The 27,215-nt window shown below is 32.7% G+C and overlaps 1 protein-coding gene across 2 annotated transcripts in view; it reads left to right on the top strand.

Moving 5' to 3' along the window:
* ALCAM (activated leukocyte cell adhesion molecule) overlaps nt 1-25,999 on the top strand; it is a 185,727-nt gene extending 159,728 nt beyond the window's left edge. Inside the window, exons 11-16 of one of the 2 annotated variants that reach the window (XM_011386271.2) lie at nt 66-199; nt 2,740-2,872; nt 4,739-4,777; nt 5,068-5,185; nt 21,860-21,975; nt 23,523-25,999. In XM_011386271.2, the coding sequence (XP_011384573.1) occupies nt 66-199; nt 2,740-2,872; nt 4,739-4,777; nt 5,068-5,185; nt 21,860-21,947 (512 nt within the window). In that variant the 3' untranslated portion in view covers nt 21,948-21,975; nt 23,523-25,999. The remainder of the gene's footprint in view (nt 1-65; nt 200-2,739; nt 2,873-4,738; nt 4,778-5,067; nt 5,186-21,859; nt 21,976-23,522) is intronic. The other variant, XM_023527298.1, reaches the window with a different exon arrangement.
* The last annotated feature ends 1,216 nt before the right edge of the window (nt 26,000-27,215 follow it).

The raw sequence follows: 27,215 nt of genomic DNA, 5'->3' as shown, positions 1-27,215 counted from the left end.
TTTGATATCTGGTTGCTTTTATGACCTCAGTTCAACATCTTATTTTAATTTTAATAATACTTTAGGAAAACCTCAAATCAAAATGACAAAGAAAACTGATCCAAGTGGACTGTCTAAAACCATAATCTGCCATGTGGAAGGATTTCCGAAGCCAGCTATACAGTGGACAATTACTGGTAGTGGAAGTGTCATAAACCAAGCAAGTATTTGTCTTCTTGTTCTATGCTGCACTTGGTCCAATGTGGAGTTTTATTTAGATACATAAACTATGGGCTAGCTAGTTACTAATATAAAAATTTGCTTTATATTCTCGGAGAAAGCTTTTGCTAAATTCTTAATTTTCCCAAAGGCATAACATGGCTCAAAGAGAAATTTTAAAACCCATGGCCATGAAGAATGGAAGAATCATTATGTTGTGGTCAGTGTCTATTTTTAAAAAAATGTAAATTGAGTGTTGTTCCATGGTCATTAATTCCTGAAACTTGGGTAATTAAAACATTAAGGTATGCACTTTTCTGCATCATAAATTTACACATCTGAGTAATAAGTGGCCTACATTACTTTGCTTACTTATGCACACTAAAAGATATTTTTTCTTAAAACTGGGCCCTGGAGTGTGGTGAAGAACACATTCACTATTTCTGAACATATGGACTGATTTGCATATGCCAGGGCTGGGCCCAGAATAAGGCTAGCTAAATATATGGCTATTAGGGTGCTTCCTTCTAAACAAAAGTAGACATAAACCAAATCTTAATATTTGTACCTTTATCAGGACATTTTAGTAATAACAAAGGGCTAAGAACTTAAGAACACTACCAGTAATTTTCTCTTTTCTTTGATTAAAAAAAAAAAAAAGAAAAGAAATGATACTATGGCCTGTTACTAGGGGTTTAGAGCTATAATCCCATTAAATTGCCAGTCTGCTTGGGCTGCTGACACACTCGTTAATTCCATTTTCTCTACAACAGTCTTCATGTCCCTCTTCTCAGCGGAGCCAGTTAGACTCTTCAGCAACACCCAGAGGTGCCATTTGATTATCTGAATCTTCTGTGCTGCTTTCTTCCCAGCTTTAGACCCTGTTGAAATCTGAGAAAGTGCATATCATGCATAAAGCAGAGTTGCAATTTAGTTTTAGTTAAAATTTCTACTCTTTCCCTGTCTAGGGAAGTTTGATCTCTGGTCCGCATTATGTAATGTGGTTTTTCAGAGCAAGATGAATTTTGGCTCTTTTACCTATGGGTGATACGTCTATATTTGCATAACTCCAAGTATAGAAGGTCCCAAAAAGAGTGGGCACACTTGAGGCAAATGACTCCTGATTTGGTTAGGTGTGATGGGGACACACAAAAGAGCATACATGAGGTGGACAAAGAGGCTCTGGGCTCCTTAACTGGAAGGAAATGCTGCTGCCTTGATTCGGAATAAACACCTCAACCACCTGAATTTCTGACAATGTACGCATTTATTTTTTTAGCATCAAAAATGCCTGTTTCTTTTCCATTTTATTCTTTTTGCTGTCTAACTCAATTAAGTAATAATTAAAGCAAAAAAAGAACCTATACTACTGGCAAGCATAGAAAGTAGAAAAATAAGCATACAATAAATATTTGATGAATGAAAAGATATAAAATTTTCAAAGGGCACCCTAGAAATAAGCACATATATTTTGTAGAGATAAAAATAACAAACACAAAGACTCAGTGAGAAAGTCATATGAAAAATACTAGTGGGAAATGGTAAAATAACAGGTGAACTTACTATGAGTATAAAAATAATAATGCCATTCTTCATTGTCAAGGAGAAGAATTGATTCTGGCCCACTAGATGATATGTTATTTTTCTTGTTATAAGCTTTTGCTGTTCTATCCATAATCTTTTATTTGCTCCTTCTACAATCACATGGTGAATTTATTATATTACAACTCCTGAAACCTCTGCCCCACCCCTTACTTGGGGACTAGACAATATCCCTAAGCATGAAACTAGCTCTTGTCCTCAAGGCCCTTACATCGTAGTTGAAAAGAAAGCAAGTAGAGACCAATGCATGGTGTATATAATGTGACCAAGAAAAGAACTCAAGTACATATGTGCTTTAGTGGTGTAACTTAGGAGTCAAATCTTGGGGAAGAAATTATAATGAATTGTCTCTTATGTTTAGAGGAATCAAATGTGGTGATTGTCCTCATTAATACCTCACAACAACCAGATGAATTTACCAGTCACTAAAAAAGAACTCAACCTCTTTATTTAGCTCAGGAAAATTGAGAAGAAACAGTTCAATTTCCCATGAGCAAATCGTACAGAAATATGCACTTAGATACAATGGTTTAAGATAACAGAATTAACCCCCTTTAGTGAAGAGCAGTGTCAAAATTTACAAATAAGAATGAAGTTCATGAGTTTATTAAGAAAAATTGGTGGTTAATCATTAATAATTTTGAGACAGTACTATTATGCCGAAACATTAACTAAACTGAGCATCGATGGGAAAAGATGAGTTTAACTAATTTAATTATTAGACTTTACAGTAGGAGCATAAACAGAAACCCAATCACTACTCTTTTTCCTCCTTGCTGTAGACATACACCTGGAGTGGTCTATGTCTCTGACCTTGTATATACCCTTGAACACCAGATAGCACTACAGAGCACCTATCCTATTTCACTTAGTATTACTCTTTCCCATGTTTTTAATCTATTTCCTTTTCTAAATCTGTATTCTTTATTCTTTTTCCAGACAGAGGAATCTCCTTATATCAATGGCAGGTATTATAGTAAAATTATCATTTCCCCTGAAGAGAATGTTACATTAACTTGCACAGCAGAAAACCAGCTGGAGAGAACAGTAAACTCCTTGAATGTCTCTGCTAGTGAGTATTTCATTTCTGGCATTAAAAAAGTAAGAAAATTTGAAGTTATTCTTCATTAGTTTTAAATCTTCAATTCCATCTTCCTATACTGCATTATGGTAAGTTTTATTTATTTATTTTGCATTTAGTATCATCATCATAAGGTTCTTTTTTTTTTTTTCCTGGTGTCCATTCTTGTGCAATCTTTGATTTGACAGCTAAATCATTTCATGTCTCATGGGTCAGAGACCTTATCTTATACAGGAAAATTTACCAAGAGCAGCAGAGGATATGAACTGAGTTGCTATTAGTTAATCAATTTTTTGTGTTCAGAGTATAGATAATTCAAAGATTATCTTAAAACATTTCTATATCAGTTTTAATTTTGGTAAATTTTTAATTCCCTTTAACCTATTATTTTGCATTTCAATTCTATGTGGTATTTATCCTACCTTTATTTTGTACAGGAATGTCACATGTTTAAAGTCAAAGCGAATTGGTAGTAAAACTATCTGATATTAGAATTCATGAAATCTAGTGTAAAAAATTCATGCTTTTGAATATCATCTTTGAATCATAGCTAAAAATTAGATAGATGAGATTATCTCAGAAAAAGTGGAAAAATATCTGTCACTGCTGAAATCAGGTTAATACATACATACCGAAAATAGCTTCTTCTGAGAACAGTTGTCATTTATTTGAAATTATCCATCATCTTCAATTACGTCATTGTTTCTATTACTGTGTCACCCTCAATCAGGAGTGGCCTAGAATGAGGCTCGGCTCTGGCACAGGAGGCTTAACTGACCCTCCACACTTTTATTCTTCAGTCAATTGGAATCCTGCATGTGACCTTAGCAGAAAAGGAATATACTAGATAGGAATTAGCTGGAAGTAGGAGAAAATAATTGTCTAAAGATAACAGTTCTTAACAGATTATGACTGGAATATAAAGCCTACTGAACTGACAAGAAAAGAGCCAAAGAAATTTAACTTTAAAATAGGAGCATTGACTTCTTAGAATTTAATTCAGTGAGTATTGATTTATCCTACCTAGAAAGAGAACTTATCCTTTTTCCTGAACACGAGTTTCTCTTTTTATTCTAACCTATTGAATAGTGGTTTCCTAGACCTTCTAATGGCTTGATCAACATTTAATGCAGTCATTTTTCAATTCAGTGAGCACCTCCTGAGATTCCAATTTAGTATGTACGAGGAAGAGTTTGGGAACCTGCATTTTAACAAACACCACCAAACTTTTAATTCAGATCCATGTACATAGAAGAATATTTATATAGTTTAATATTAGAAGGTAATCCACAATAGCTGAGGTTCTTAAAATAAGCTAGGAGCATGGCATTTTGGAGGGCTTTTGCAAACATTGCATATGTTGCCTTTTAACCTCAGAGACATCCCCAATGTTAACCTCCACCTCTACCACTTTGAGATCTCTAGTAGTAGGTCCTTGACACTGAAGAGGAAAATTAATTCTTGTCTATTGAGGCAGGAAAAATTGAAATAAGTTGAGAAACACTGCATCATAGATTTCATCTGTGGCAAGTTGTTTCCCTTAAAAAAATTCCTATTATAAGGTGGTAGTGGGGAAATTACTATGGATTTCAGGTTAATACTATAGCTTGTCAGTTGTAAAATTTTCTGTGGTAAATTAATACCTTTGCAGTTTTAACTACTCTCCTTTCCTTAAAAATAAGATTAATTTCTTTGTAGGAAAGTTCATGCTCTGGTAAATGTAAATTTTTTCTACCCTTAGCTATAGAATAGATATTTTATCTTTTAGTATTATTACATCATACTATAATGGTAAAGGTGACTTTCATTTATAAACAGATTTTGTTTTTAATTTCATATTAACATTTTTCATTTCAGTAAGTATTCCAGAACACGATGAGGCAGACGAGATAAGTGGTAGGTACTATTGCCGCCGACTCTTCTTCCTTGACTATTAGCTCAAGATTTATGAAGTGTCATTGTTTAAGTAATTTTCTGAGTCTCCACAATTTTGACTTGAATTAAAATAGTAAATGAGACAAGACAGTAAGAATGCTAAAATGTTATCCTTTAAATTCACAAATTTGCATGTTACTAATAGTAGTGAGCCTTAATCATTTTTAATAAGAAATAATAACTAGATTGATTTATTTTCAAAAATCATTGGCATTGCCTGTAATTGCATGGGCTTTTCTTCTTTGTTGTAGATGAAAACAGAGAAAAGGTGAATGATCAAGCAAAGCTAATTGTGGGAATCGTCGTTGGCCTCCTCCTCGCTGCCCTTGTTGCTGGCGTCGTCTACTGGCTGTACATGAAGAAATCAAAGTAAGTTGTTGGAAAAAGATCTTCATTGTTCATTGACTTTCACTGAGAGAAAATGCAATGTGTTCATTATGCTCATCCAGCTGGGCATGTAATTTCTATAACAGGAAAGACATATATTCTACATCAGGCTGATCATGTTTTGTTTTTGGCTCATAATGACAACATCATCGACCAACATCAGGGACATGGCTTGGGGTGTTATTTCACATATGTTCCCTTATTTTTCTCAGTCAATAGTCTGAATTCAAATTTGAATTTGAATTCAATAGTTGACCACCTGAAGGTCAACTATTCTAAACCATTTGGCTGAGGTTGGTAGAAAGTAATTAAAAGTGGTTAGTGCATCTAGCAAGTATGGCCAGGTATCTTTGCAGTGACAGATCTAGCCAACAGTGAAACTGCCAGTGAGTTAGAATTATCTTGTTGTTCACTGTTCCTCTATTCCATTTAGGTCACTTTACTCCATAAAAGGACCTAATTCAGAGAAAAAAAAATCAACATTATTTTGTCTTGACTTTTTAAAAAATTGATTAGATGGAGTATCATGACTACTTTAAATATGATTTAGATGGTGTTTAAATTTAAAATATTAGAGTCATAAAATCATACAGATAATATCAATCTTACGACTCTAACAATGGTTTGTAATGAAAATCCAGCTAACCAATGAAGAGTCTCAACATACACACGTGCCTAGTTCTTACTCATGGCTCAGTTGCAGAGATGAGGTTTCGCATTTGTATTTTAAAAGTTTCATTGGCGAAACTGTGCTATACCTCTCTCTTCAAACATGGGATTTAAATCCCCTTATCTTATAAACGAGAATATCGATTTTTACAAGGGATATGTATGGCTAGTGGCAACTTTGGACTAAATTTTATATTTTATTATTGTCTAATATAACACCCTTTAACAACTCAAGTATGTTAACTTAAAAGAAAATCAAACGAAAAAGCAGACTCAGGTTCTATGATCTTACCCTGTAAAGATATTAGCAACTTCAGTGGAGCAATATTCAAATGGAGCTGTCATCAAAGTGAGGCAGTAGCTCAGAATTTTTAGTCACATTATATGAGCATGTATTGAATTGTTTTGTTCTCACAAACCATCTTTGAAGTAGATACTATTATTATTCATATTTTACATTTAAAAAAACTAAGGCAGAGAATGGTTAAATGACTTGCATAGTTGGTAAGGGACAGGATGGTATTTGATTTAGATGTCTAGAATCTTTGTGTTTAATCACTAGGCTTTGCTTTTTTATTTCTTATTTTTTTATTTTTTTGTCATATAAGACAGAAACATTTTCCTGTTGTGTGTTGTGGTTGATGTGTATGTTCACTCTCACATCAGGTCACAGTCACTTATGATCTTGGCACTTCACTCCCCAATCTTGAGCAGTCGCCACTATCACTTGGTAACAAATGTGTTTTTTTTCTCAATGAACATTTTGCCTACAACAATTTCATGTGGGTTTCTGTCCATGGTTTCTACGGAAAATTTAGAAAACTGCCTGTCCTTTGAAAGTGAAAGAAAATGCAGAGTTTCCCAGAGGCAATATCTATCTTATAGAAATTCTCCATCTATGTGTATAAGTATCCTAATGGTCAAAATCTTATCCTTCCTTTATAATTTACAATATGGAATTCACAAACCTAACAGCTGGGGTTCTAGGGCATTTCCATTTCATTTACTTAGGATTTCTAATGCACTCCAAAGCAATTTCATATTCTAAAAGAATGAAAATAGAATTTTCCTGTATCCTGAACTTGAGCTGAAAAATAAACAGCAGCCCTCTACATTATGATCAAATGAATATTAAATTCTTGGAGTATCCCCAATTGCCAGTATCTCATCAGATACCATTTGTCCATCTATGAATAGAATAAATTTATGTGTGTGGGGGAGGTGTTACTTCATTGGTTATTACCATATGATAACCCAAATATAAAATCATGGTTAAATAAACATATTGTCTATAGGTTAATGATTAAGAGTTCATGAATCCTTTAAAGTACCTCATTCAAGTAAGTGCACTTTTTACCATCTGACTGTAAATAATTGTCATTTAATTGAAAAATGCACCAACTTTTCTAGAGTTAATACTATTAGTAATCAGAATAACAAATTGCAATCTCATCCCAAGCATCGTTGTTTTTATAAGAATTTATGGCACTCTTCAGATTTGCTAAGTGCTTTGCATTCCTGATTATTCTTAGCAAGTTATTCCTCGCTAGTGCCCTCTGAGATAAGCCAGCATATTTGCAGCATGTGTTAATCCCTTTGTCCAGAATAAGTACAAATTCATAATAAGAGCCTTCAAGTTCAGAATTGCCAAGGCCATATTCTCTTTCTTCTCTTCTAAGTAATTCCTTCAACTTTACAAATTATTATGACGGTTTCATTTCTACTTGTAGCTAATTTATCACTATTTTACATGCATATGAGAGATTTTTATTAAAGATATGGTCTAGACTTTTTCCCAGATCCCTAAAGAAATATAGCCTGGTGTTTTCCATCCTACAAAATAATACCATCAATAATCTTAGTGAGTCACCCATTGTTACAAATAACTTTGAGCAACAATTAAATTATGAGTCAAAAATTTGATTTAAAGCTTCAGTCATACAGCTAGCAAAGTTCTGAATTTGAGCAACATTTAGGATAAGTTCTTTGCATCGGCAGTTTAAAAAGTCATCGGAGAGAGAGAAGAGGAACAAATCTTTTATGCCCAAGTAGAATTTAAGAGTACATTTGTTAACATATCTAGTGGCTACTCAGCTAACATGCACTTCCCATTCCATTAATGTGAGTTATATATTTATATATCTATTTTAAATATAGAGAACTGCAGCAAGAAGTGCTTAGCATTGTGAGACGGCATATTCATAGCAGAGTAAGGACTCATGATTTTTCTGCTGCTTTAATTCATATTACTTCTCACTGGAAGATTTTTTTTAAATTGGAGATTTTTCGATAATGAGAATGGAGGACTCTGATCATTCCCCTTGTACATAGGGTATTAACTGACAGTTCCAGGCAAAAGGCATTAATTGACCAAGCCCACTCCATGTTCTAGTTGTGTAACAGGTTTAATAATTATTTTGTGTTGTTTACTTATTTCTCTTCATCTTGACCTCTGAACATTGTTTTTAGCTCTCCAGGAAGTTAAATGTTACTATTTGAATTCCAAATCCTTTCCTGCGTATCTTACAGTACAAGAACTAATGAAAAATTAAAAGAGCCAAAGATAAGAAAAAATGTAAAGATAGAATGATGTAGCCACAAGCTTACTCAGAATTTTATTAAAACTATATTTTCAGGTTGGTTGCATTTAAGAGACCCCTGACACCACACTTATCACTAAACTGCGAGTAAGCATTAACTAGAAATTTATAATCTCAAAATACACATTGCCAAATATTGGAAACTTACCAAGACATTTATCTTGTGCAACTGTAGAACTCATGACTATTTTTAAGAAAATTATTGTGTAATATATAGGCAACCTATAAATCTAAAAATCACAATATTCTTTGTTAGTTCTGCCTTTATATAATGCTATATTATTGCGCTACTGTCTCAGAGGAAAATGCAGACAGTTCTAAATTAATGGAAGGACTGAAGAGGACTTGAGTATAATACTGAAACCTCAAGAAACAATGTTATATTAGCCTTTCTAAAGCCATTCTCGTTAGTATCTCTTGGTATATGAAACAAGATCTTGCATGAAGGTTGATTTTAACCGACTTCTATTTCCAATCAATATTCATTCTAAACTCAAATGTATGTTCTAATGAGGGAAAATATATTCCCACTGAATAAATTGAAAAGATAGTGCTGGAGAACCAATTATAGCACATTTTTAATGACTTTCCTCATTTAACGCTACATAAGCACCTACTGATTTTATTTATTTATTTATTTATTTATTTATTTATTTAGGTTCTTTTACTGAAATCTTCAACAATGATGTAAATGCAATTAATCCTATTTCATAGCATGTAAGACAGTGAGATTAACCTACTCAAGATAATATCAGTAGTAAGTATTCCATATCTCATATATTTTCAGAAACATTTAATGCCTCATCAGGACTTCTTTGGAATTGCCATTTCATCTCTGCTTTTGATGTCTTGCTGGCATTTAGTATAGTGCTAGAGATAGAAGAGCTGATGTGGTCTCTCCCCTCAGAAGTCTAGCTTATCCAAGCTTTGGCTTCCTTCTCTTTTCCTACCCATGGCCTGGCAGGAAGCCAGAAGAAGGAAGCAAATAAAATTCCCTATTATTCTATCAAATCATAAATAATAGAGTAGACGAGAAGGGAAATAAGATAATGTGGAAATGCTGGAGTCCCCATTCAGTCAACCACAAGGTCATTGGCCACTCAAAGGGCAGAACCAACCATCACTCTGCCCTCTGTGACTATGTGAGACCCAAAACATTTCCAGAGGAAAGGGCATGTATCGAAATATAGTGTTTTCAATTTTTTAAATCTCTTCTAGCTGAATATATTCATTTCAATTTTTTTTAACTTTTTAAATTTCAAATTTTTGTCTTCATTATCTTTTCAAAGGTGAAGGGAAGTCATATTCCCTGAACACCTGCCATGGTGTTCTGTCCCATCATTATCATAAGGATACACTTCAAACCATAATGGTGAATGCAGGCAGGTGGCATACCATTTTCATGGGTATTCAGTATTGCTATGTTTATTTTGATCTTTCAACCTTTTAAAAGGATGGTCCCCAAAATTACTCTTGGCCTAGAAGGAAGGGCTATTTTCTATTTCTTATTGAGGACAGAAGTATTCCCTATTGAAGTGGATATATTCTTTGAGAATCTTAGAAATTCTAAGGATATAAATGTGAAAGTCATAATAAGCCTAACAATTTATTCTACTTCATTTCCTTCTTTAAATCTAGAAATTGCTGGCATCTGTCCTCCTGAGATGCAGGGATTAGAGCCCTCCTCTTCTGCTCTAACACTTTATTAAGCTTGGCCCAAGAGGAAACTCACTCTGCTGACAGTTGTGACCAGGGGACAGAGAAAAATAACTATTCTCTTGGATATGACCCTAATTAGCTATAGGTGTCAGTGGCCAGTTTGTTAGAGGTGGTGATTCTACATTGCCAGAGTCCCAGTCTTAAAAATCCACAGTACTGGTGCCCTTCTGCTGTGTGTCCCAGGCATGTTATAAATTAAAAATAAAAGAAAATGCTTTTCAAACCAGAAAGTATTAATGACTTCTCATATATCCTCTGAGTTTTCAATTTCAATCCTCTGAGGTTTCAATACATATATATATACATATATATACATATACATACATAAAATTCAGGCATTTATATATATACATATATATAAATATATATATATTTATACATATATATTTATATATATGTATATATATAAATGCCTGAATTTTAGGAAAACCTAAAATCTTATGAACTCTTTAATGGGTTAATTATTTATACATATAAAAATGCCTGAATTTTAGGAAAACCTAAAATCTTATGAACTCTTTCATGGGTTAATTATTTTAAGTGGATGTTGTCTTTGTTTTTTAAATATATAATTCGAATATTTCATATATCTTTCAAATGATACCACATCCCAAGATTGTGATATATTTGTTATCACCTCCCACTTCTACCCCCTTCACTTTTCATACCTCCTCCATCTCCAACTGACTTATTTTTAAGAAATATTCGACATATAACACCGAGTAAGTTTAAGGTATACACCAACGTGTTGATTTGATATATTTATATTTTGGAATATGATTACTACTATGGCATTAGCTATCACTGCCATCATGTCAAATAATTATGATTTCATTTTGTGATAAGAACATTTATGAACTAGTCTCTTAGTAACTTTGAAGTGTTAAAATAAAGGCGCATTTAGGAGATACCACCAGGTTAGTCCCCTACCTTATTTGAAAATCTCAAAACAACTTTATAATATTGGAGGAAAACTCACACAAAAAAATAATCTCCTAAAAAGTTATTTAAAAGTATTGAATCCTTAATAGATACTGTGTTTATGGAAATAACACAGACAAGAGTTGAGACCAGCTTTAACTCTCTTCCACTACTGCATAACTATATAGCCTTGAGGTACAGCTCCTTTGACTCACCTTCTATTTGGTGAGTTCCTGTCACCTGCTAGGGGCTTTCACTTATACTGTCACATTTATCTTCACACCAGCCCTGTGAGTAGATCCTATTGTTCCCCCAGTATATAGATCGGAAAGCGTGCTTAAGAAGAGAGACTGGTCTAAGGACATTCAGCTCAGACTTGACACATGAAGATGAGAACCCAGGCCCACTGACCTCCTCTCTGCCTCATAGATTAGACTAGAGGGTCACCAATAGGGCTATTCCCAAGATTAATTTATTGTGATTCTATTAAATTTTCTATTTAAATTCTATTTAAATGTTCTCTCATAGTTAAAGTTACAAAAAAGTTGACTGATAAAGAAATTTTAAGACAAATAACCATAATTTTTATTTTTACCCAAGCACTTGTTCTTTATAATTGCCTAATCTTGTCCCTCAAATTAATTGACTGAAAAATATTTTGCCAAAGAGAATGATTTAAATAAATTTTTGTTCTGTTCTCGTCGTAGATGGATTTCTATCCTCTGTAATTCATTCAAATCTTTGAATTTTTCCAAAATTAAAAAGGACGCATCCATAAAATTACATTTATTTTTACCACATCAAGACAAAAGTAATCAGAATAATTTTTAAAGTTTTCCTTTCTCTACTAAGGAGAGTGGACTCTCAATAATGAAAATGGAGAAATTCATAATAAAATCCATTTAAATCGTATATACATATACTCACTAAATAAACCTGCCCCCACCAGCAACACTATTTTTATTTCTATTTAGTACATTTCACAGTGGTTAACACTTAGCATATTTGTATAACTGCGTAACTTGGTGCATGGATGCTGGAGCAAGGCTGCTGGAGTTTCATTTCTGGCTTTGCTACTTATTAGCTGTGCGACTACAAAAAAGTTTATTTGTCTCAATGTAAAATAGAGATATCCTAAGGCTGCAATAATTAATCTCTATGCAGCACTTAGAACAGTACATGGTGCATTAAGTCATAATAAGTGTTAGTGGTTATTATTTTGGAGAATGAGATTAAGAAAAGAAGGGAGAGTTTTACTTTTCATTTGCCATTACTTATTGTTTTGTTTTGTAAACTTTAAAATAAAATATATAATTGGCTTGATGTTACCCAGCTTTTATTCCACAAATATATTCTACAAATATTTCATGTTGTTCTCAACAAGCCCTGTTTTGTAATTCCAAATGGTGAGCAGAGGTCATTTTCATCTGTACAGATATGCTGAAAGATATGTGATTTGCCCCAAGTACCATAACTTCCCTAGAGAGAATTCTCGTCACTCCCTTCCTCTTGATACCTCCTTCTTCTATCTGATACAACTTGATGAAATCTCCATCCCTAGACAAATAAATCTAACTAGAAAGAAAATAAAATGAGAAATGGCATTCTGTTTCTCATTGCACCTTTTGCCTGGTTCTTTCAATCTCTGGCCTTGAGGACCATGCTTTAGCTTTTCTCTGTATAATGTTTTTTATGATATTCAGGTAATATTTGCTTGCATTAAAGGTGCAATTACATCTGTTTTGATAAATGTATATACCTTTGTAACCATTACTTTACAATATAGAGCATCCCATCACCCCAGAAAGTTCCCTTGGACTTCTTGTCTAAGCCACCAACCCTGTTCTCAAAGGCAGCCAATGTGCTGATTGTTATCACCAAGATTTGCCTAATCCTGAACCTCATCTATGTGGAATTATGCAAAATGTACTCTTTTATGTCTGGCTTCTTTCATTTAACATAATGTTTCTGAGATACATGTATTAATGATTTCATTTTTTTTAAATTGCTGAGTAGGTTTCCATTGTTAGACTATATCACATTATTTTAATCTATTCTCTTGTTTATAGACATTTTAGTTTCCAGTTTGGGCCATTATGAGTAATATGTCTAAAATCAACATTCCTTTGCAAACGTTTTGGTGGGCATACATTTTCACTCTCTTGGGTAAATACCTAGAAATGAAATTGCTAGGTCATAGGGTAGATATTTGTTCATGAGAAATTGCCACACATCTTTCCAAAGTATGTATCCTATTTGCAATTCCCACCAGCAGTATATGAGAGTTTCACTTCTTCCACATTCTTGCCTAAATTTGGTGTTGTTATTCTGTTTAATTTTTTGTCAAAGATGTGTGAAATGATATCTAATTTTGGTTTTAGCTTACATTTCCCTGAAAACTAATGATTTTAAGTCCATATGTTTATTGGTCATCTTCTTTTGTGCAGTAACTTTTCAAATCTTTTGCCTATGATTTTATTGGCATTTGTCCTATTGTGATTGATTTGTAACAGTTCTTTGCATAATTTGTATAAAAGAAGTCCATTGTCATATATATATTGTGTATATTTTGTCCTAGTCTGTGGCTTGGTTTTTCTTTTTCTTAATGGTGGCTTTTGATGAGCAGAAGTTTTTAATTTTGATGAAGAGCAACTTATTAATTTTTTCCTATAATGTTTAATGCTTTTTATGTTCATTCTACAAAATCCTTGCTTATACCAAAGTGGAAAGTATATTTTTCTATGTCTTTTTCTAGAAACTTTATAGTTTTAACTTTTACATTTAAAGATATGATATATGTAAGATTTTGTGTTCGGTTCAAGACATAGGTGGTTTATTTGTTTGTTTGTTTCTTGCTTTAGCACCATTTGCTCAAAAGATTTTCTTTTGGCCTTGGCACATTGTCACAATAATAATGGTAATGTGAGTCCTTCAATTTCGATATTTTGCTTATGTCAGCAATCTTGTTTCTTTACATTTCCATATAAATTTTAGCAACTTGTTAATTTCTACCAAAAAAAATTTAAACTGTGTGGATTGTGGTTGCTTTGAATTTATAGATAAATTGAGTAGTTTGAAATCTTAAAAGTATTTAGTCTTCCAATTCATGATTATCACATATTTATTTATCCATTTACTTAAATGTTTTCTTAGCGATATTTCATAACTTTTAATGTAGGCATTTAACATGTATTATAAAGTCTATTCTTATGTTTTATGTATTACAGCTATTATATATACAATTATTTTTTAATTTTTCCTTTTCATTTGTATTTAGTGGTATATGCAAATATTATTAATGTTTGTTGAAATGTATACAACCATCTTCTTAAATTTATTTTTTAGTTCTATTAGTTGTTTTGTGATTCCTTAAGATTTCTATGTAAACAATCATTTCGTCTTCAAATAGAGATCATTTTACTTCTTCCCTTCTTTTCTGTATGCCTTTTATTTCTTTTTCTTGCTTTATTGCACTCATGGAGACCCACGATACAATGTTGAATAGAAATATGAAAACAGACATCTTTACATGTTTCTAGTCTACATGTAAGGGCACAATCCCCCAGACTTCCAAGTCTGCTCAAGATTTCTGACCCCAACAACAAGGACTTAGAGTTCAAATATAAAGGTAAAGGGAAGAATTCACATAAAAGCACCCTCGCTTCTGACACGAACTCTGGTTTGGGTTGTTTCCCAAAATCATCCTCAGGTTTGATAATTTCCTAGAAATATAGAACTCCCTGAAACCTATTAAATTCATATTTATGTTCATTACAATTAAAGGATACATTAAAATTAGCCAAGGGAAGGGAATATAGGGCAACATCTGAGAAGGCTTCAAATGGGAAGTTGTCTTCAGGGATGTGTTTTTCTAATGGTATTGATATGTGGCAAAAACATGGAGTATTGACAATCTGAGAAGCTTACCTGAGGTTTGGTGTTCAGAGATTTTATTGAGCCTCAATTATTATGGGCATAATTGATTAATTGTTCATGTAGTCAAACTCATTCTTCAGCCTTTTCCTTCCCTAGAGGTCAGGCCGATGTCACAAGGCCACAACCACCCTGAACCATATGGCTGTTCTTTCCGGCGGGGCTAGCCAGCTCCCACGCTAAATCTTTTGGGTGTCGATGGCCCTAAATTGAGACAACGCCTCAGCATAAACTATAAAGTGTGATCCAAGAGGCCCACCATAAATAAGAAAGCCACTCCTATCACTTGGAAAATTCTGTTTGGAGAATATCTCCTAGGAACTCAGCACAAAGACCAGATCTCTTTTGGGGCAAGGCCCCAAAAATTCTTTACTACACAATGTCCTTAAACAGGTTGAAGAAATTTTTAATATTCCTAGATTACTAAGAGTTTTTAGTCACAAATCATTGTTGAATTTTCTCAAATGCCCTTTATGTATTACATTACTTCTATATCTACATTATTTCTACAAATAATCATATTGTTTTCTCATGTTCTTTATTCTGAAAAAACAAGGTAATTTACATTGATAGATTATTGAATATCAACCAGTCTTGCATTCCTGGAATAAATCCCACTCTATTATGATGTATCGTAATTTTTATGTATTGATGCATACAATTCGCAACATATTTTTAAGGATTTTTTTTTGTCTAAATTCGAGAGAGATATTGGTCTCTAATTTTCTTTTCTTATAATATCTCTGCCAAGTTTTGGTACTAGGGTAATGTGGGCTTAGTAAAATGGGGTGAAAAGAGTTCTATCCTCTTGCTGAGTTTGTTATTTCCTTAAATGTTTGATATAATTTAACAATAAAACCACATGGACCTAGAATTTCTTTATGAGAACTTGCTTTAAAATAAAATTTTGTGATTTTAATTTCTTTAATAGATCTAAGGTACTTCTTGAATAAATTTTGGTAAGTTTTTCAAGGAAAATATCCATTTCACTTAAATTGTTGACATTTTTGCAAAAAGAAAAAGTCGTCCATCAGATTCCCTTATCCTGTCTTGCCCAGGGGTTCTATAGTCATAACACTCTCTGTTTTCTAATATTCTTATTTTATACTTGTTCTTTCATCTTGCTCAGTCTTTTTAGGGAGTTACTAATTTTCTTAATATTTTAAAAACTAACTCTTTGCATGATTTTTATTTGTATTGCTTATTTTCAATTTTAATCATTTTCTCCCAGCTTTATTGAAATATAATAAATAATTAGCTGCTCATATTTAGATTGTACAGTTCACTGTTTTTTTCAATTATAGTTGGCATATAATAATATATTAGTTTCAATTGTACAGCATAGTGATCAGAGATTCATATAACTTGCAAAGCAATCACTCCACTAAATCTAGTACCCTTCTTCCCCCTTACATATTTATTAAAACATTGTTGACTATTTTTCTTATGCTACACTTTATACCTCCATGACTATTTTGTAACTATCTATTTGTATTTCTTAATCCCTTCGCCCTTGCTCTTATCATTTAACTATTTCCTTCTAGTTATTTAGTTTAACTTGTTCTTTTTTTTTTAATTTCATAAAGTAAATTAAGAATTTAGATCAGTTAGCCTTTCTTCTTTTATAAGACAAGTGTTTAAATTATGAAGTTCAATCTCAACACTATGTTAACTTCATTCCACAAACTTCAGTATGTTGTATTTTCACATTCATTCAGTTCAAAATATTTTTAAATTCCTGTTGTGGTTTCTTATTTGGAGTCATGTAATTAGAACTATATTAAATTCCAACATTTCTCATTTAATTCTGTTTTGTTAAGACAACCTATTCTGTATGCTTTTAATCTTTTGAAATGCATTGAGTTTTTGTTGTTGTTGTTGGGTTTTTTGTGTGTTTTTTTTGTTTGATTGTTTGTTTTTTAGCCTAGTGTGCAGGCATAGTATTTCCTGGTGGATGCTATGTGGGTATTTAAATTTAAAAATTGTGGTGATGGGTACAGTATTTGTTAGCTGCATGTGAAGTTACATAATGGTTTGTTTAAATCTTCTTATCTTTAATTTGTTTTCAAATGATATAAAATCACTTAATATCTAATATACTTTCAATAACAGAGCTATCCAGTTTTAGCTACTTCATAATCATGCATACTGAATTTTGATCCATTTATCCTATCAACTACTGAGAATAGGTTCTTAAATTCTCTAAATAATTGTGTATTTGTCTATATCTTCCTCTAGTTCTGTCAGTTTTTGCTTTATTCTTTTATTAGGCACATACACTTAAAATTGTTATAACATTTTTAGGTCTTGAGTCTGTTATAATTATAAAACATCTCTCATTATCCCTGTAATATTGCTTGTGTTGAATTTTACTTTGCCTGATATTAATATAGCCAAACTGCTTCCATATGCTTACTGTTTACATGTACATTTTTTTCTGTCCTTTCATTTTCAATTATCTATCTCCTTATACTTAAAATGCATCTCATATGCAGTAAGGCTGACCAAACTATGACTCCCAGGCTGCTGCCTCATTTTGTAAATAAATGTATATGGGACCACAGTCGTGCCCATTTATTTACATATCGTCTGAGTTGTTTCACACTACACTGCCAGAGTTGAAGTGTTGGAACAAAAACCATAAGGTCTGCAAGCCTAAAATATTTACTATCTGGACCTTTCAAAAAAATTTAACCTCTGCTATAGAGCATTTAGTTTTCTTGCATAGTGCAGTCTGATTATCTAACTTTTAATTGGAGAATTTAGCCAAGTTACATTTGACTTAATTATCGATATTGTTACGTTTGAGACTACCATCTCTCTATTTGTTTTCTAGTTGTCTTCTGTTCCTCTTTTCTTGCTTTGGAGTTACTCAAATAAGATTTAATATTATGTTTTAATTTCTCTGCTGGCTTTTTAACTATACCTCTCTGTATTCTTTTATTGTGGTTACTCTAGGTATTACAATAGGAACTCTTAATTTATAACATCTATTTCTGTAATAATCTAAAATCTTTGAACCATTATAATTTCATTTAACCTCCTCCATAGACTTGTAGCGTGAGTTTTATAGTATATGCAGTTGTAGTGGATAGGCAACAATAGCAAAAAGGATAGAGGAAGTTAAATTAAATAATATTTCAAGGGTCTTATATATAATGCTATATAGAGAGCATTAAATGGTTATCTTTGTAAAACTTTTTTAAAATAGTATTTATATTTTACTTTGTAAACATAATCTGTATTCATTCTTTCTTGTACACCAGAATTTTCATCTGGTGTCATTGCCCTTCAACCAAAGAATTTCTTTTAATACTTCTCTTAGCACTGGTTTGCTAGTGATGATTTCTCTCAGTTTTTTTTTCATTAAATGTAATATGTCTTTATTTTGCCTTTAATTAAAAGGTCTTTTTATTGGATATAAAAATTCTGATTTGAGAGATTTTTCTTTAAGCATTTTCAAGATGTTTAATTATCTTCGGTATGCATTTTTTCCTGATTAGACATCAGTTATTATTCATGACATTGTTCTCCGGAACGAATATTCTGTGGTTACTTTCACATCCTTCTCTTTTATATGCTTTTTATTAGTTTTATTATGATGTACTTAAGTGTGTTTTTCTTTTTATTATTCCTGCTTGGAAGTTGCTGAGAATTTTGGATCTGCAAGTGAATGCAGATCAACAAACCTGGGAATATTTTTTTTGTTTCTTCAAATATATTTTCTGGCCCGTTCTCTTTTGCTTCTCCTACTTAGATTCCAAGTACACGTACATCAGACTGCTCAATATTGCCCCACAGCTCACTGAGTTTCTGCTTTTTTCCCTATCATCTTTATCATTTTTAGAATGTATAATTTATGTTTTTGTCCTTAAGCTCACTGGGGCTTTCTTCTGCCATCTCTAATCTGATGATAAGACAATTTAGTGAATTGTTCATTTCCAATATTGTAGTTTTAAGCTGGAGAATTATTTATCTTTACATTTTTTTGGTGCTGAAATTTCCATCTGTTCTCTCATTGTTACCATATTTCTCTAAGTCTTCAAACATGTGATGTAATAACTGATTTAAAGTTCTTGCCTGCTATTGCCAAAGTCTGTGTCATCCAAGGACATTCTCTGGAATTTGTGTTACATTTTTCTATTCTTCATATATATGGTAGCTTTTTTATTATATACTAATCTTTCGGGGGGTGATATGTTATAAAAATTCTAGTCTCTGTTATAGTCTTCTAAAGGACATGGGTTGTTTTTCCTAGCAAGGAATTATATCACTGGCTGATTTTCTTAAGCTTGTGAAGGTTACGTTTACACTTTATGTGGCACATCTGTCTTAGTGTGAGTGCTGAATATCGACCCATTGTCTTTACTTGGTTTTTCTGGGATTTTAATAGAAAGATATATCTTTGTTAAGGACTTCTGTCTTGGTGACCTTAACTTCAGACCGTTTCCTTGCGTGGGTAGTAGCTAAAATCTATATCAAGTTTTTAGGCTTTCCAGCTGTTGCTTTCTGCTGGCCTATGTGAAATTTTGCCCACCTATGTGCAGTTTAGGAGTCATCCAAGGAAGTTATTGTGTTTTACAAATCAGTGTGGCTTTCTTCTCCTTGAGATTTTTCTCCTTTATTTCCAGCTTTTGTTCTAGTTAGTCTATGTCTCTGCAACTGGGAAGTGCTCTCAGAGGAAAAGTTATGTAAAAATAGAGCTCACCCAGTATAAGGGTCCAATTCCCTTTCTAGTTTCTAGTTTCTTCTATCACCCTCAAGTACAGTCAAATAGTTTATTCTATATTTTTCTGAGAGTTTATAATTGTCATAAATGTAAGGATTAACAAAACACAGGGTTTTAAAAAATCATTACTAGTACCAAAAAGGAGAGGAGTGAAGAGGCTTTGAGAATCATGTGGCTTTCCTTGATTGCCACGATATTTTACTGATTTATAGAAATTATAAGTATTAGTATATATTGTAATATATAGTTAGGAGCTATTAGAATAATCAAGGTACATATTTATACATATAACTTTGTGCAGTTTTATCTGAAAAGATTGGAATGAGACATCAGGTTCTGTCATTCAGTGTAGTATTCTCTCTATTTTATGTGTCTGTAAGAAAGTAAGTGGGTGTGTATGAACTTCATATTTGTGGACACAAATTCATAAGGAACAGTAAAAGGAAATAAATATGAACATAAATAGTCACCGACATATTTTATATGTTACATGTATTATATACTATATTCCTACAAAAAAGTATGCTAGAGAAAAGGAAATGTTAGTAAGAATGTTATGATTACAATGAAGAGAATATACATTTACAGTAAAATCAGTTAGTTCAGTTTAGTAAAAGAAATTGTCTGTATGCCTACTATTTCTAGTCAGTGTGTATGTGCTATGGATAAAATAGAAATAAAACATGGTCCTTATTCTCACGGAATTTATACTTGAGAAGACTAAAGAGATTGACCATATCTCAAAGTGTCATAAAACAGATGGCTGGAGATCTGGGTGGAGGTTCTCCAAAGAAAAGAGCGAGCTGGATCTCTATATTTAAGGGCTGAAGAACGCAAAAAAAATGCCAGAATCTTAATCAGAAGCCTTAGAGGGCCACGCTTTAGGAATAGGGGAAAACCAGAAGACTGGATCTCACTAAAACTGCAACTGGGCCCCAACCTGTCTCAAGCTCTGATTGAACTGGAGTCATCAATTCCTCACCCTATCTCCTAAGGAAAGGAGAAACCTTATCTGATGGAAAATAATGTTCATTTATACATCATGTCATGTAAAATAAAAAAGACTAGATAAGCAAAGAGTCAAGAAAATACAACCAATAATCAAGACAAAAAGTAGAACAAACAGATCCATGCATGATTTGGATAACACAGTTCACAAAGATATTAAAGAACTAAGTAATATATTGAAAGCAGAAGAAAATATGGTCAAAGGAGATGAATAGAATGGAAAATTGAAATGTTATGATTTTTCCTGAGTGGTCACAAAACCAAGGAATTGAGCTATGTTTTTAAGAAAATCTAATTTCTGCTCTTAAAGGATAGAACCCAGTCAGTCATGTGTAATTATGGCAGCCACTAAGGCAGTGTTTCTCAAACTTCAGCATGAGGCAGAACCACTTGGAGGTCTTGAATAGCATACGTTGCAGGCTCCATTCCCAGAGTTCCTGTTTCCACAGTTCTGTTGCTGGACCTCAGAATGTGTACTTCTGTAGAGTTCCCAGAGGTTGCAGATACTACTGATATGGGACTATGATTTGAAAACCATCACATTAGAACTGCATAGGCTTCTGCTGCCAATTCTCTGTCATAAACTTGGATCTCTTTTAATCTTGCTTTTAATTAATTCAGTAAAACAGAATCCATGAACAATGATACAAGGGACTGGTGTGATGGAGAATGCCAAAAAGGGAAAGGCCCTAATGAAACTCCCTCAGAAAATTTTTGCAGAAAGTATTTGCCCAGAATGAAAATTTTGACTATTCAATGGTAATAATTACATTCCAGAAAGCGGAGAGAAAAACAACCCAGCCAAAAACACGATATAACTAAATATGCATAGTCTGTGTTCAAAATAATAGATTTCTTTTTCTCTTGGAATTTATTTAATGCAACCTCACTCTCAAGGTAATTTAATTGAAATGGGTTCTGTTATCAGTCAAGTGCGGAGTTGTTCATCCTAACAGTTTACCTGTATTAGATGTAAAACATCCACTTTTCAAAGAAACATTAACCTGAATCCTAAATTTAAAAAATAATAATGTATGTGTGTGTCTATGTAATAATGTTTATTTCATTCTTTTGTAGGACTGCATCAAAACATGTAAACAAGGACCTTGGTAATCTGGAGGAAAATAAAAAGTTAGAAGAAAACAATCACAAAACAGAAGCCTAAGAGAGAAATTGTTCTAGTTGTTGTCCAGGTGAGCAGGCCACATGAGGTTTATAGAAATAATTCTCAGGAAAGTATGAAACATCCTAGGAGGTGAAGGGGAAAGCCTTAACACTGAGTCTTGTAAAATAGGAAGAGAGTTTTTCAAAAGCAAACTTTGGTGATTCAGAAAGTTGTTCTCAAAAGAAGGAATTTCAAGTTTTCCTATCCTCTAAGAAAAAAAAAAATCATTATCTGAATAATTAAAAACAATTTTGAGATTTTAACATTCAATTAGCATTATGTACTCTAATACCCCAAATTTTCCTGAGTGCAAAGAAGCTTAATTTTATAAATTGATATTTTGGTTGGATGAGAGCTGATTCTAATACTTTAAATTTATTTTTTAAAAAAATTATGAGAATAATCTCAAAATATAAAAATTTTAATCCAAGGATTTAAGATACTTAAAAGTGTCAGAGTATTTATACAGCCATCTCCCAAATCATTTTAATGAAAAAGCTAACATATTTGTGTGTGTATACACACACACACACACACACACACACTTTCGTAGATAGTGTGTATATTATATATGTGTGTGTGTGTATATATGTAACTATATATGCACATATATGTATAATGTATATGTTGATGTTGCATATATTTATGTATAATAACTAAATGAGTGTGATTTTTTAAGACAATCTTCAAAAGAGATATGTTTCCATGATATTGCCACTTGCAATTTGAGCTTTTGCTTTTATTTACATTCTGTTGAGCCAGCCAAACAGGGAACCCATTTGGACAAATTATTTTGTGTGTCCTTGAGAATAACTGTTACTGTAGCTTACTCACCTAAAGTTAAAATCCCCAACTGCCACAGTAAAACTTTGGTTCATTATAAAGAAACCCCAAGTCACAATTTGAGTAGGTCACCCAAGTTAATCCCATGGAGAAGAGATGGGGCATGGGAAAGAATTGTAATTTGAAAGATGCACACAGGGAAGAAAAATACGATAGTTTAAATGAGACATTTTTAAAATCTGAAAACCAAGATCTCAGACTGATTGGATGAAAGAAGAACTGGATTTCTTCCCCTACTCTGCCTTCCATTAAAAGCCAACTAGGCAGCATTTGAACCTGTTTTTTTGTTTTTTTTTTTCTGCTTCTCTTTTCTTCATTCCTCGACTTTTCATAAACATAGGTTTTAGCTTCTGTTTTCTTCAAAATTGGAGAGAGTAAATTCTTAAAGAAAAATTGAGCTTGAAGACAAAGCCTACAAGAGAGGGTGATTTGAAGGGATAAGTGAACTTTTTGAACTGAAGAGAAAGAGAATGAAATATTTTTCTGAAAAATCTTGTAATCCTCATATGAATTAAGCAATTTTCATACAAATTAAGATTCTCAACAGTTCCAAAAACTTATTTGTAGAGGGCTATGGCAATGCCTGAGATTATAGATGGGTTCAGGGACAATGGAATTTTTTGAAAGGCTTCTATAATGTAATTCCTGTTACTTTTAGTACAAAGCATCTGTTGATGGTGAAAAATGATTGCTATGGTAACTTACTAAATTATGTTTTCTTCATTATTTCAGAGAAAAAACTATATAGGCCAATTGAAGCATGAACGTGGATTGTATTTAAGACATATACAAAGACATTGACAGCAATTCGTGGTTCAAATATTAACAGTTCATTCTACCAAGCTGTCACAGGATTTTAGAGAATTATCTCAAGTCAAACAATGAAATGAAATTACAAACAATAACGCGTTTTGGCAGCCATGATGATAGGTCATTTGTTATGTTTGATTTGATAATTTTTTTCTGTAAATGTCTGCACTGAGGATTTCCTTTTGGTTTGCCTTTTATGTAAATTTTTTACGTAGCTATTTTTATACACTGTAAGCTTTGTTCTGGGAGTTGCTGTTAACCTGATGTATAATGTAATGTTTTTATTTCAATTGTTTATATGGATAATCTGAGCAGGTACATTTCTGATTCTGATTGGTATCAGTAATGTCTCAAACTTTCTCACAAGCGCCCAAATCCCAAAGGTGGCAGCTTGTGAAGGTTGGGGATACACATATTGCCCTATTCCAAAACTGTGATTTTTTTTTTTTTTATCATGAGATGGGGAGGCAGAGAATCAGACTGATAAGCACCAGATGAGCTGATTTTGTGTATGGACCACCAGAAGACTCTCAGAAGTAAATCACACACACATATGGACACAGATACATAAAAATGGTACTCCCAAACTGACAATGTTGCCTACACTGAAAAAAAAAGGAACAGAATTTGGGTAGCATTTACCTTTAGAGACACCTGCTAGTAATTATTTTCTGTCAAAAAAGAAAAGAAAAAAGAAAAACTACGTATGAGAGACAGTTTGAAAAAATCTTGGATAATATTTCCATTTTCATAGATCATGTTAATCACCGTATTGAAAAATTGATGTTAAATCCTTTGGGTTATCCACTGCCTTAAAATTATACCTATTTCTTTTAAAAAAAGATATCAGTCAGAATTGGAGATTTTTAACAGTGGTCATTATCAAAGCCGTGTTATTTTCCACAGAATATAGAATATATATTTTTTTCGTGTGTGTTTTTGTTAACTACGCTACAGATATTGAATGCACCTTGAGATAATTTAGTGTTTTTAACTGGTACATAATTTATCAAGCAGTACATAAAAGTGTAATAATAAAATGTCTATGTATCTTTAGTTACATTCAAATTTGTAACTTTATAAACATGTTTTATGCTTGAGGAACTTTTTAGGGTGATAGTATAAATGAAAACTTTTTGAAGTAGACTGGATATGAGCCAATAGCTACTTGTGACTAGACTTTTAAACTTTGCTCTTTCAAGCAGAAGCCTGGTTTCTGGGAGAACATTGCACAGTCATTCTTATCCCAGGATTTACATAACTTTATTTAAAAAAAAAAAAATGAACATCAGATTTCCAGGTATAGAAACGAGTTCTTTGGAAGGAAAAGGAAAACTGGTGTTTGTTTTTTTAGATTGATGGAATAAAAAATTATGAAGCCAATGAAAAATAAATTGAGGATTAAAGTCAGATGGAGATTAGGAATAATATTTTGCCACTTCTGCATTATTTCAAAACACACATTATTATACATTTGTAAACCATTTACTGTCTGGGCATTAGTGACTCAGTTTAATAAAAGCTTCCTGTAGTGCATTGATATGAATTAAATATATAAAATATTCTATTAAACTCAATGCTTTGTAAAATATTATGAGGAAAAAGAAAATATGTTATTTTGCCTCTAACTTTGATTTATTGAAGTTTTATTTGGCAGAAAAAAAAATATTGAATCTTGGTCAATATTTAAACCAAAGTGAAAGGGGAAAAACCAAAGTTCTTTGTTTTGCATGGCCAAGCCATTCTGTTATCTCTGTAAATACTGTGATTTCTTCTTTTTTTCTTTTCTCTTTAGAATTTTGTTGAAGAAATTCTAAAATTTTTAAACGCCTGCTTTCCACAATAAATCATGAACACTAAAATGAAAATACTTCCATATAAATACTTTTTCTTTTTTGCTTTTGGTGTGGGAGATCAAAGGTTCAAAGTCTAACTCTTCAGATATATTTGCAGAAAGAAGCACTGTGACAATAGAGAGGGTTATACTACAATTATTTCTTGGCTTCCACTTGCTATGGTTAACTAAATCCAAAAATAGCTATTAGAACCTAGAGAGCAGAACATTCAAAACTCAGAACTCTGGACTGAAAGCAGATAGTTTGCTGGGAAAAGGGAGAATGGCATTATTACTACTGAATCAATGTCTGGATTAAAAAAAAAAAAGGAACGCATATTTGTGTAACAGCAGAGATATGCACAGCGAGGCTGGGAAGGAAGATCATGCACAATCCTCAACTTCTGAGGTTACGTCTCTCCAGTTTAACTCTTTGGCAACAGAAGACAGGTTTTGCTGGTTCGAGTTTCACTTTCAATCTGTGTTACAGGAATTGTATGTGGAAATTGATTAACATATCCGTCTATACGTAAAAGATAATAAAACTGAAATATGTCTTCACATATCTCTCATGGCTGTCTGCCTCTTGTCTAAACTAGGATGCTTATGTATAGAAAGTAGTTGTCTTTATTAAAAAGAGTGGAAAACTCATTGTGACTCTCCGTCTCTCTGGAGAGAAAATGCAGCAGAATAAAATTCCCTATGCCTTCCTGTTATGTCAGGTGGGCCACCTTAGCTAGTCCTAGATTTCACCTTTGATTGGTTCTATAATATGTGTGTCTCTGTCTTCAGTGATAGCATCATAATTATTGTGGATGTCCTAGAAACTTAAGTAAGAGGACACTCCTAATTCTTCACTTCTACCACTAACAACACACTATTCAGTTTACCATTTGGAATTACCTAGGCATAAACTTTTATAGAAATTATTTCCCTTCAAAATAAGGTAAAGCCAGCTGTGTACATAAGGAAAAAAGTTAACATTTGTTGCGCCCATACTATGTGTTAAGGCCATCCACATATCTCTTATTTAATCCTTAAGAGTTATAAATAGTATTAAATATCCCCCATCGAATAGCTGAAAACTAACCAGAGAGCTTCTGTAACCCCTAAGTGCACATAAATTCTAAGTTGGTTAGCTGAGTTTCAAACTAGATCTGATTCTAAAGGCCATGCTTCTCCCAGACTATCATAGTTTCCAATCTTCTTTAATAAAGAAATCCTTCTTTTCATAACATGTAAAATTGTGAAATATTAGTTGACAGATGAACTGGTTATACTATCTATAAAGGATTATTCTAAGATGTTCAAATCATATAATAGGCCAGCATTATATGATTTTTCAATTGTACTTGAACGATTAGATGTTTTATTAGACATTAAATATATGTTATTGTATGTCGTGCGTTTCAAACACATATGTTGGAAAATGTGATATGACATATACATGTGATTTTAAACAAACGTATTGCTATCATATACTAAATGCCTATTATGAGATAGGCACTATATTGATGTATTATTTACATCGTTTCCTTTGAATTCACTCCACATCCTGCTACAGGAGGCACTGCCTGCATTTTACAGAAGAAGGAAATGTAAATAACTTTGTCTACAATCACAAGCACGGGAGGTGGTTAAGGTAGGATCTGTATGCTCAAGATGCTAAGTCCAACTTCTGTTCACTATATTGTTTACCATCCCTGTTACAAGAATATACATTTGTCTGTGCTTGGGGAGGCTACTAAAAAGATTTGCACTGAATAATTTATTTGATCCCC

This window comes from Pteropus vampyrus, unplaced genomic scaffold (assembly GCF_000151845.1).
Source record: "Pteropus vampyrus isolate Shadow unplaced genomic scaffold, Pvam_2.0 Scaffold1, whole genome shotgun sequence".
Classification (NCBI taxonomy): domain Eukaryota; kingdom Metazoa; phylum Chordata; class Mammalia; order Chiroptera; family Pteropodidae; genus Pteropus; species Pteropus vampyrus.
This window is presented reverse-complemented; position numbering and strand designations above follow the sequence as displayed.